Raw genomic sequence first — 12726 nt, forward strand, 5'->3', positions numbered from 1 at the left:
TTTGTCAAACAATATTATAAATACAAAGTTATCGTTAGAGAAACATCGAATTTCAAACTAACTACCTGTGTATTTCAATGGAATTAGAAATATCATTTTTATTTGAGATCTCAACAACGTACCTTTGGATTAAAATTTTTTCTTAAAACCTCGTTTCTCCATTGCACTTAATCTTTTCACGTGAAAAACCGAAGACAGAGTAAAGAAATTAATTGTTACGACAAAGAAACTTAATCGTGTAAATTAATTATTTTTGTTAGCATTAAGTGTAACGTCCAAAGGTTCGTCGACATTTTGCGAAGGACTGAGTTCTTGTTGGGGTAGTTGATGGAATAAAGTAGCGATCGGCGTGTGTCGGGGTGGACCCTTCACGGTGAGATCCATTTCAGCCTCTTGGGGCCTATCTCTGACGGTTAAATTGATATCTCTTTCTACTGGACTACCGCATATCCTCGGCGGAGAACCACAGCCACATTTCATTCTCTCTGGAGATTTGTCACAGGTCAAAGAATATCTGAAACATGATAGTTATTTTTCACATAAGAACACAAAATTAAGTAAAACCATAAGACATAATAGCGATATTATCAAATATTATTAATACAAAATATAAGAATATATTAGTAACAAATGTTACCAAATATTAATACAAAAAGTATGAGAATATTAACTTTTTGCACTCGAGAGGCAACTTTCAGTCACCATTTAATCAAATTCTAAAGATCGATGTTAATTAATATATCAAATTTAAAATTATCCAACGATGCGTGAAATGTCGAAGTAAAATAATTCTACGTCTTAATTTGCATACGATTTCTTATTTACCGTTTTAAAAATATCTAATTAATTATTATTTTTCTGTAACAAAAAGATCGCCGAGTGCAAAGAGTTAATATTTTCAAATAATTTTGGAATCAAGGAATAATAATTATAAAACCAACATGGAGCCGATATACTTCTCCTATATCACTTCTCCTATAATTTTTATTTTATTTTATTTTCATAACAGGAAATATAAATGACTTTCAAAATTGAAAGGTACGAAATAAATAGATAATAATAATATCATTTTTCAAGAACCGAAATCTAAACCAATATATTACCAGAACTATAACAGTTGTGGCATTATTCCTATTCTTATAATTGTTCTTATTCCTTAACTATTTTGAAAATTTTTAACTTATTTATTGAAAATTTATAACTTATTTTGAAAATTAAATACTTCATTTTATTAAGGAACAAAATATACATATGTGTACATGATATGCCCCATATCGATCATTTCAAGTATTTATCATTTTTCAATCATTTCAAATCTCTATTAGTATTTTGAAGTTAATAGAGGTTCTTTTCTAATATCTTATGTTTCATAGAAACGGTAAATAAGTATGCTATTAATTAGTTTGTTACGATTGTTTTTCGTTTATTATACTACAACCTTTTAGCTTTCTCACGTCGGTGGATTTCTGGGCGTTCAAAATGAAAGTTGGAAAAAGTCGGGGAAAACCACTAACAAGTAAGTCGATATACCACTAGCACTTCTCGTTCGATATCTACGCCCTAGTTGAAATGAATACTTCGTGTTTGTATTCCAAGGATTAATTTGAGATGATACGATTTTTTTTTTTTTTCGTTTTTAAGTTATACGAAGATTGAGACAATATAAAATTTAAAAAATTAAAAAGTTTTTCTCTTTTGTTAACTTTGAATATCGCTGCTTTTTATTTTGCTTTTGGTCACTCTTAATTGCAATATCGCGTAATGGTACATCCAATGGCGCAAGTAATTTCGCAACAAATGAATGTTCTCATTTTAATTAAAATATAAATATTAAAAAATATGGAAAAGATTTAACATTTTGATGTAACTTTTTAAACCGTTATATCTTTAAATTTCTTGAAATATATTGCAGCCACGTATAATAGATACAAATTGTGTGTGCTATAGCTTGCTTAAATATTATTTAGTTCAATCGAAATAAATTATCATTTGTAAAACAAGATTTGAAAATTGGAAAAAATTTCTGTATAATATAAAATCATTATAATGTGGTTTTACTAATTGAAAAATCTTCGTGAAAACGGTACATAAAAAAAGAATTTTAAAATACCAGCACTCTTGTTGGATATTTTTCATTCTAGCAACATATTTATTGGCACAGATTGGCAATTGAATTTTAAAACATTGAAACTATAAATTCATTTTCAGTATACTATTATATTAATTTTATAAAGTCAAAAGCTGTTTTCGTTATTTGAAATGTAATAGCAATTTGAAATTTATTCGATAAAAATTCAATAACACTAATGTGAATAGAAATAATACATAAATTAACGAATGATAGTTTTATTTTGATGTTTCATGTGTTATGATGTTATAAAAGACTTAAGACTGAATATCAAATTTTATAATTTTGCTGCATATATATTGATATTTTTCAAAATACTACACGAGGAAAATTATAAGTAATATTAATGTGTAATAATTTTGATAAATTTTTTTCGTTTTGATAAACATCTTCCTGTTAATTATGAACAGAACGAAAATTGGGAATCGTTGTAGAAATTGTAAATAAATCGACTTTCCACGAGATAGAATTTTCACGCCAAAAATTTGACAGATTCACGATTACGATTACGAGAAATATTTTCATGGAGATATAAATAATAAATATTGTCGATAGAAATATTTTCAGAATGTAAAATATAGGAGAATTTTAAAAATGTGACGAAAGATATTCTTATATGTACATTGTGACAGTACTATTAAATTTGATGAAATCAGCGATATCTGCTTGTCATACATCGATCTAGGTAGCGATCGATTTAAGGATAGGGCGACATCTGTCATCAGAAAAGAGAATTCCGTTCGTCGTTGTCATCGTTGTTTCAAGCGAAACAAAGCTTTCAAGAATGTCCAATTAAAAGTATCCATTCTGTACATTAATTCCTTCTGTTTCTAAATTATAAATTGCAATCTCATTTTTCTATCCTTAATTAACTGCACTTTTCAATTCGACTAAAATTGTATTCAGATATTATCAACATTATTAACCTTTTGAACTCGAGAGGTGACCTTCAGTCACAATTTAATAAAATTTCGAAGATGGATATTAATTAACATATTAAATTAAAAATAACGTAATAGAGTGCGAGATATTGAAATTAAATAATTCTACGTGTTAACTATTATACGTTATTTTATTTACTGTTATAAAGATATCGTAGGCTTTATGGCAGAAAATCTTTGAATTTCTACTCTTTTGAAGCGAAAAAATGGTTGAGTGCAAAGGGTTAAATTTTCAGTTTATATAACATAACTCTAATAACTATTAAGTAATGAAAATAAATAGAAATAAAAAAATAAAGTTGTCTTTTATCAAGAAATGTATATGTTTTATGTTTATGAGTGTGAGTGAGGTTAAATGAGTGAAACTCATTTATTATAATATACCATTCTGTTCGCAGTATAGTCACTAGTAAAAACATAGTAAAGTCATAAAATCAGTCGATAAGAAATTTACTGATGTTCCATATGTCAAAACGGTATTTTTAAATATTTATCTAAAATAAAGATAAATGTATATAATAATGTAACGAAAAATGAAAAATTTTTCAAATATTCGAAATAACCTTTAGAATAAATTAGAAAAATATAAAAACATAGAAACATTGTAATTGCTGAAATCACAAAACGGGAAAGGATTAAGGAAAATATGACCAACAGACCTAATAAATGGTTGAAAGAAGTTTCGACGCTGAAAGGGATCTCATCACGTCAAAATGAGTGCTGCCTGCATAAGTGAACAAGTTACCTCGTAGAATAATTACCCTAACTCTTAACATACGTGTAACAAAAAATAATCGAAATATTACACAAACTTTAGTAATAATAAATTTTTAGTAATAATAAATTTATAATAAATACATTAAAATAAAAAATTAAATTTATTTTTTGTCAATTAATTTTTTGATTTTAGAATTTTACTGTCTATCCCCTTTGTACCTCAGTAAATTATTTTTATTCTTTGATTAGTTTATTAAGATTTCATTCTCGTGGAAAGTAGCGCAACTGTCAAAATTGAAAAAAAATCTTTTTTTATAAAAGAACGTTATATGTGCTAGAGAGAATAAAGCTGCATGCAATTTCAGTGTAATTTCATTTGTTTGATAATAAATAATTGGATATAATGATGAAATTGATTTGTATGTCGCAATTTTCCTTCATATGTACCAGCCCAAACGTTAATCAATTGATTATTTCTATTTCTTTGTAACGATAACAGAATACATTTTTGTGATACATATATGATGCCTTTTTAAATTAAGAAGGACTTTACAAACTAAAAAATGGTACATACAAAATTTTCCTGCAAATCGAATAATTTTTGCAGAATTTTCACCGGAAAATATATGCAAAAATTTTTTCACCAGAATTCATTTCGAATGAATTCGAAAAATAAAAAATTCCGTTATGCATTTCAGTTACTCTAACCTGAGTGACAGTTAAGTAGGAATAAATACAGATTTAGCAGTAATTGAAATAAAATATAATAGCAAAAAAATGAAATGAAAAATGAAAAAAAAAAATGAAACATAATAACAGAAAATAAAATAGTAATATTTTGATTTTTCTTCATTCATCAAATTTATTTTCCGGTACCTACGCCATTTTCCATAAGAATTCTTCAGCTATATAAAAATAGTTCTATAAACACTATTCACCGAACAAGAAAACAATGATAAAAATAACAAAGGGAATGAATTTTGTTACCCATGTGGAGGTGGAAGGATCCTGTAATCTCTGCAAACGGATAAAGTTGGAGTGTCTGGTATTTTGTCAGCGTTGGTCGCCGTTAGGGGTGGTCCGTTGGTAGCGGCGGAAGCGGAAGGTGGTGGGGGTGGCGGAGGTGGCGGTGGTGGGGGCGGTGGTGTCGCAGCATCAGGTCGTTCCAAAGACGTGGGTGGCGGCCTCAAAAGGAGAGGTGCTGCGCTCCCTAATCCCAAACATCGCATTCTCCATGCATCTTGTAACAATTGCAATCGGGCTTGTTTCCGCCACTTCGCTCGTCGATTCTGGAACCAAACCTAAAACAACGAACATTTCTCGTATTTACATCATTAATCGTATATCTTTCATAAGCAAAATACGTATGTAAGTATATTTTTCCTTATACATTCTTTATCTCAAACGCACTTAGAAATATGCAACGTTTTTGGAACGTAGATATTCTGTTAATAAAATTGGTTAAACGAAACGCTAAATTTTTCTATTAATTAATACTTAATTAAATTTAATTATTTGTCGTGGATTACGTTTTTTTGAATGAACTCCGAAGAAAATTTAGAAAATTTTTGTAAAACTCTTATATTTTATGCAAATTGAAATTTACTATTTTTATTTATTTTGTTGATGTAATTATAAGTAAGAAAATATAAATATTCTCAACTTCTTTTTACGAAAAAGTCGGAAGTCCGTTGTACTTCAAATTGTGTGAGAATATTGATGACAATAAAAGATACTAGTCATAAATGAAGAACAGTGTTAATATTTATGAAAATTGTGAAAATATATAAATATTAATTTTCCAATTTTATTAAAATTGATAATGAAAATCTTAAATATCGTACTTATCGAATATTTTGGAATAAAAATAATAAATTTTACAATCTGTTACAATTTATTATATTATTTTTTTGATATTTGCAATGTGACTTACATTTGTAAATAAGATCAATCTGACCATGAAAAATAAAATAAGATAAAATTGCTGTGCAAATTGTATCAGTCGAAATTAATTTTTGTCGACAAAGTTTTTGAAAGGTTTTCTACTCACTAAATAAATTCGAAAAGACCATCATTAAGTAAATAAGAAATTTATATATTCAATTTAGATTAATAATAAAATTATGTTATCAAATATCATAATATCTGAATAAAATATTTCAATCTTATGCTTCATATTTTTTAAATTAATTCTAAATTTTGATTTTTTGTTTTTTCAAATTCCGAGCAATGAAAATTTTTATTTATTACATATTTTTATATACTTAAAATTGTTCACATCGAAGAGTATAAAATTATCTCGCTTAAAACATACCTACTATAATTCTTCACATGTTCAGTGCCAACTGATACCCTTTTTTTTTTCAAATGATTATAAATACTTCTTAAATTCTATATTTCTAATTAATTAATACTAAATTTGAACAAATTTTGTTGTTCTCTTTAAACACAGGAATAATTTATTTGATTTCATTGGCACTGAACACGTGAATATTAAATATAAAATAAAAGTCTAAGTAAGAGTTACAACAATTTTTGTTCAACAAAAGAATTTTATAAATAATATAAAATTTCTTAAAAAAATAGAAAAATTAGCAATTTACTAAATGGTACATCAACTTCATATAAACGTCATGTATTTATTAAGAGAATATTTAAATAATTATTAATTGAAATCAAATACTCGTTGGTTAATTTGATAACGAGAAGAAATGAAAAAGAATATGAATTAACAAAGACAAGATATTTGTCTATTAACCTGCACACGAGCCTCTGAGAGTGAAATTCTAAGCGCGACTTCTTCTCTTAGGAAAACGTCCGGATAGTGCGTCTTCTGGAAGAGCGACTCCAATTCTTGAAGCTGTTGAGGAGTGAAAGTCGTCCGATTGCGTCTCTACTCAGACATGATTAACAACAATTAATGATCATACATATTCACTACTGCATTTCATGCACTTTAATTTATGACAAATTAATTGAATATAGGCTTATTATATATATATGAAATTGAAAAATTAAAATTGAAGAAATTATTTATTTCTTCTGATACTGATTTTAAATAAACAATAACGCGACTACAGGTGTCTGTACGTGTGCGATATAGTTATACAAATAATATAAATATATAGAAATTTTACTTATCAAGGTAAAATTTTGAGAATGGTGTAATTGATAAATCGTGTTAAATTAATAATAAATTACTGAAATTCTTAAAGCTTTGGATAGCCTTGTGTAACTATTAATAGCTATATGATTACATAGTATAATTTTGTACACTTCTATTTACTTCTTTGATTCTTTGTATGTTTTTGTTTAATCTCGTATTTCACTATTTTATTTTACTTTGTTTCATTTCGCTATTCAAAAAATAGTATGCTTGGTCAATTATTGGAATTTACATTTCTAATGAATATCATGAATTATTATTATTAATTTGTAATAATTCATATTTGACAATTACATCATTATTATTACAATCAGATTATTTTACATTCTCATTAGTTTCGTTGTTTCAGTGATTGATATTATGAAAAAAAGCGGTGATAAAGAATCTTAGAAGTAACATTAGTATGAAAATATCATTTTAAGTACCATATGTTACAATACAAACAATACAGTCGAGAATATTAAGTATGCAATAATAAAAAAGTTGAAGCAAGACCGAATTTTAAACATACTGTAATCATACTGTATCAGTTTACAATTTTTCGATTCAATAACTCATAATTTTTCATCAATTATTTTCAATTCATAAGCATTCCTGTCATATCCAAAAATTTGTATGGCTCCTTTGGATATCCATTTTTTATCCTTCGATTGTAGACATTTTTTCGGTGTACTTATAATAGTTAGAAAATATATTTAAAATCATAAGAACGTTAGAAATTTCGTAGAGATGTTGGGACTATTATAATAATAAATTAAATTTATTTATTAATTATCTGAAATTTTTTATTCCTTAATTGTAGATATTTTTGCGGTGTACTCGCGATAGTTAGAAAACATATTTATAATCATAAAAACATTGGGAATTTCGTAGAGATGTTGAGACTATTTTAATATTAAATGAAATTTAATTATTAATTATTTAAAATTTTTTATTCCTTAATTGTAAATATTTTTGCAGTGTATTCACGATAGTTAGGAAACATATTTATAATTATAAAAACATTAGTAATTTCGTAGAGATGTTGAGACCATTTTAATAAGAAATTAAATTTATTTATTAATTATCTGAAATTTTTTATTCTTTAATTGTAGACATTTTTGCGGTGTGCTCACGATAATTAAATAATTTATAATCAAAAGAACGTTAGAATTTTCGTAGAGATGTTTAGACAATTATAATAATAAATTTAATTAATTTATTAATTATGTGAAATTATTTAATTATGAATACGAAGAAGAATCTATACCCTGGTTTGGATGGTAATATGGAACCTTACACACTATACCTATATATGAGAGTAATATGGAACTGAGAGATTGCGAGTGGAAGATGTACTATAAAAGAAAGCATCGTGATTATCAAGAGGAATTATCCTCATCTCATTCAGGCACATTAAGACTCTTTGGATAATTGTTTGCACATATTGTTTTCGTAAGTATTCAGATAATCATCGTGGTAAGATATGAGAATGTCAGTCACGAGAATTTTACGTCCATAATGAGAATACTGTGGCAATGCATATTACATATGTAACTCATTTCCAATTACATAAAAAGTAATAGAAACAGAAAAATAATGACCAAATTCAGTAAATATTCTACCTAATGTCCATGCTAATTTTCTCAATTGATCTTTCTTTATTTTTTAATTCTTTTTATTTAGATACTTCAATGATAGCATCTAACTTCAATGGTGGAACCTAATTCCATATTATGAACAACGCTAAATGTACCTAGATAGTAACAAAAAGTACAAAGAATAGTAATTGCAGTAGAATAAAAAAAGTACAGTATTTAATCCAAAGTACTGTATTTAATCGGTTCACAATACCAGCATAGAAATGTATAATAAAAGAAAATTAATTTTTTATGATAAAAATACGATAAAAATTTAATCAAATATATACGATAAATAATTCAATCAAATGTTCGTTCATTTTATTTGATGCATTTGTAAAGAAAAGAAGAATTAATAAAGAAATTAAGATAGTAATTAGGTTAATTAGTTCATTGGCTTTGAAAGAATTACCTACGAACAGGTAGAGATTACATATTACCATTTCCCCTTCTATTTTTCCTACATTTCTGTAACTATTTCTTCAGTTATATTAATTTCACTAGGATCTTAAGTCACCAAAAGGAATATTTGAATCTTTAAAAGTTTTGTAACCACTATGTATTACATAGAAGTTAAAAATTGAAGATAGAGTCGGCTAAGAAAACACTATGAAATTGAAGAAAATTGTTATTGATATCTATAACAGCAATTTTAAATTAATGTCAGAATTTGTAGAAAATTCGACATAGGTAGAAGTAAAAAACTTATTTCAAATTCTGCACTGTATATGTCAGTATATTCCCTATCTTTATGTTTCTAATTTACTACTAAAAAATAATTATAACCTTCAATTACTCGGATATTAATATTCAACCAAGAATTTGTAAAAATGTTTCGAATTTAGTGAAAACAGTGTGCATATTAAGAAACCCAGAGTGTTTTCAAAGATAGATCTTCTAGTTACTAAACCTTTTACCATTTATTTTGCTCTAATTTGTTCAGTGATTAGAAAAAAGTAAATAAATTAAATATATGTTCTTGTACATATGAATATAATGATAAATATTTGTCACAGATTATGTATCTGTTAAAATTTTGTTGTTTAAACATAACTGAGGGAAACGGACATAGAAAATATAGTTGAAAAAATATTACTAATTCAGAGTTTACTATCTAAGAAATTTTATTCTAAATTAGAATTTATAAATTAATTTAACTTAAAGAATTATGAATAAATATTAATAAAAGGATATGAAAATTCTGAAGTTGATGAATATAAATGAAACATATTTTTGAGAGTATAGGTGTGTTTAAATTTTACTCAAAGAAGTTATTATTTAGATAGTATATGATAGATATAAATTCATAAAATTCTAGCAAATCTTTGTAGTATATAAAATAAAAAAAAATGAAATATACATTGCAAATTGAATTGAACAAAAATTGAGATTTTTTAATTTGTATAGTAGTGCATTTACACACTCCTTTATACACTTTGCTTGTTACGTTATTTAAGTATACTATATACATGAAGTATTTTACCTGTATATGTATTATTTAGCTACATATTAAGCAGATATCAATAAAGAAACAAGAAATTTTTTCGAAAATTTGAAAGTGGGTGAGAGAGTGGATGAAAATACATAAAAGCTATAATCGATAAAAATGTATTCAAAACATTAGTGCAAAATTTACTTCGACTAATATAACAGATAAGAATAATAAAATAATAGGAAATAACCGATAATAAATTTGAGAATTCTGTTTATTTTAGGGACACGTCATTTTCTATTTTAAGAAATAAATTAATATAAATAATTATTAATGTCCAAAGTTAATATTTTTAGCTTTTCAGTCTCTTTTATTTATTTTTCACCCTGATTTGTAATTTCACGATAGTTGCACCTTTTGTTACCCATGAAAAGTATTATTTAATTGTAAGTATAATTAGAATAATTTTATATTCACTAATATTAAATGTATAAATTAATTTCATTACTTATAAATTAGTTTCATTACTAATACTTCATTACAGATTTATTTGTTTAATTGATAAACGCATTTTAAATTTTAAATTTAATCAATATCTTTACAGGAATGTGTTTATATAAATTTATATTTACAACATCTCACGAAACTCAGGTAATTTATCAGAAAAATTTTACTCAAATTTTTTGACTGAGAAAAACATCAAATTAATTCACATTTTTAATGCTGTATATCTAAGTCACACCGAAGTTAAATGTTTCCTCTATCAACTTCATATAAACATCGAATTAAATGATTTAATTTTTGAATAATTAGACACTAATCACAATTTTTAATTCAAAAAAGACGAAAAAATGAATTTGATTATTTTGGTTTTTAAATGGCCCGTGTCCCAAGGAGAATAATGTACAAAAACAATTACACTACTGCAAAATGTAACATGTATAAATAATTTTTATAAACTTTATAAATAGCCTATTCTCATTCAGAAATATTTCTCAAAATTCTTGCTTCAATCTTTATATCATTTTTACTATGTTCAATTGTACGTCACACACAGGGTACCTTTCAGCTTTTTCCTAAAAGAATAGTAAAAACATTTTTCAAGCTACCTTATCTAAATTATACATAAGCTAGAATATTACATCTAAATTTTACTAATTTTTAAATTTTACACTTGTAAGTGAAATTTTGGTCATATTACTCTATAGCAAAGGGCCTTTTTTTCAAAAACATCTTTATCATCACTTTCTTTGGATTATGCTAATGCTACTGGATAATCATCGTGTTGTAATATTCCTTATGTCATAGGAATTTTTAAATCATGCAATAAGTAACTATTCAGTGGTGGTTCTGATTTCTTTTTCTTCAAATTATCAAATAAAAAATAGTGACAACCCACGCAATAATAAATGTTTGATACCAGTGAAAGCTATACCTAATCAGAAAAATTATGGTATACTTTTTAGAGCATAACAGCATTTCGTTACGTATAATTGATTTATGTGAAATGGAGATCAGTGGACTATACGACAATAAATAATTAATAATGATATATATATATATATATTCAATAAAGAGATGGAAATTTATTGCATTACTTTCTACACTATTAAATAATAATTTTTGCATTTGTAATATGTGGAAAAACAATTTATAGTTAATTTTTCGAAGTACGATGAAATAGTGATCAGATATAATATGTATGAACGTAAAACACAGATTGCCGCCAAAACGGGAGACCCGAACACAGCTTTAAAAGAAAATGAATCAGCGATTAATTTAAACCACAAAACAAGCATAAAACGAATTTATACAATGTTAACAAACTGGTAGTTAAAAGTTAATATTTTGTTTATTCAGAAGATACCCATAAAGGCTGAATCCCTTTCACATTAATGGAACCTCTTCCCGTACGAGTTATATTTTTCCAACGAATTTCTCCCCAAAATTCCAATTGCAGTTCTCCTTATGATACTCATCAATTACTATTTTGGAACGAAATAAAAATCCCACGTCAATTACGGAAACAACAAATCAAAGCAGAACCCCGTCACTGAACATCATCCCCACCACCACAGAACATAAATCCATCGATTTATAAATCGCTGCATCGTGAATGATGAAGAAAAATTCACGAATCACAAGCAGAAGGTGTGTAGGAAAGGAAGGGAAGCAAATTGCGAGAAGAAAGAGCAAGGACACTTGACTAACGTCTACTCTGCGGCAAAAATGGGTCGTTTGAGCGAAACCAGCATGGATACGTGAAAACATAAGAAAGAAAGTAAAAAGAAGCAAAAAAGAAACGTACACTGACCTGACGACGTCTTCCAAACATGTATTCTGTGAGCAAATCAGCCTGGGGCCCCAGCGGTGATAAATACGGGCCTGCCATCCTGTCGCAATAGATCGTTCGGCAAAACTGACAAGGATTAGTTAGCTTTGCGTTTTCTTCTGATTCTTCTTTACTTTTTTTTTTTTTTATTTTTTTTTACCCCTGAAATCTCACTGCGAGAGAGTCGCTTTATCGTTCTCGATAGACGACACCGAGGAAACTGAAGTCTCCTTTCGAGAGTTCACCCTCGATCAAGCTCCGAGTTACGTGCAGAACGAGGGTTGGTTTCGCGGCGCGCGATTGGTCTAGCCCTTTCGGGGGCGGTGCCAGTTCCATGGAGATAAGTACACACCCCTCTTGTGGAAAATTCACTAAATCGTACCGCGCAGAA

The 12726-nt window shown here is 27.1% G+C and overlaps 1 protein-coding gene across 1 annotated transcript; it reads right to left on the reverse strand.

Moving 5' to 3' along the window:
- Positions 1-243: 243 nt before the first annotated feature.
- Positions 244-12395, reverse strand: LOC108556155 (paired box protein Pax-6). The gene is made up of 4 exons (XM_017912125.1): positions 12318-12395; positions 6545-6679; positions 4774-5087; positions 244-514 (listed from the first exon to the last, which is right to left on the reverse strand). Exons 1-4 carry the CDS (start codon positions 12393-12395, stop codon positions 244-246), a joined length of 798 nt encoding a protein of 265 aa, XP_017767614.1.
- Positions 12396-12726: the final 331 nt, after the last annotated feature.

The sequence above is a fragment of the Eufriesea mexicana genome, unplaced genomic scaffold (genome assembly GCF_001483705.2).
Source record: "Eufriesea mexicana isolate 0111107269 unplaced genomic scaffold, ASM148370v2 scaffold325, whole genome shotgun sequence".
Classification (NCBI taxonomy): domain Eukaryota; kingdom Metazoa; phylum Arthropoda; class Insecta; order Hymenoptera; family Apidae; genus Eufriesea; species Eufriesea mexicana.

What these genes read in the sequence shown, in the direction of transcription:
- LOC108556155 (XM_017912125.1), bottom strand. Translation starts at nt 12,395, where the DNA reads ATGGCAGGCCCGTATTTATCACCGCTGGGGCCCCAGGCTGATTTGCTC. An exon ending in TGTTTGGAAGACGTCGTCAG is followed by an intron (nt 6,680 to 12,317) that starts GTCAGTGTACGT and finishes ATGTCTGAGTAG; the next exon opens with AGACGCAATCGGACGACTTT. An exon ending in ATCCTTCCACCTCCACATGG is followed by an intron (nt 515 to 4,773) that starts GTAACAAAATTC and finishes ATCATGTTTCAG; the next exon opens with ATATTCTTTGACCTGTGACA.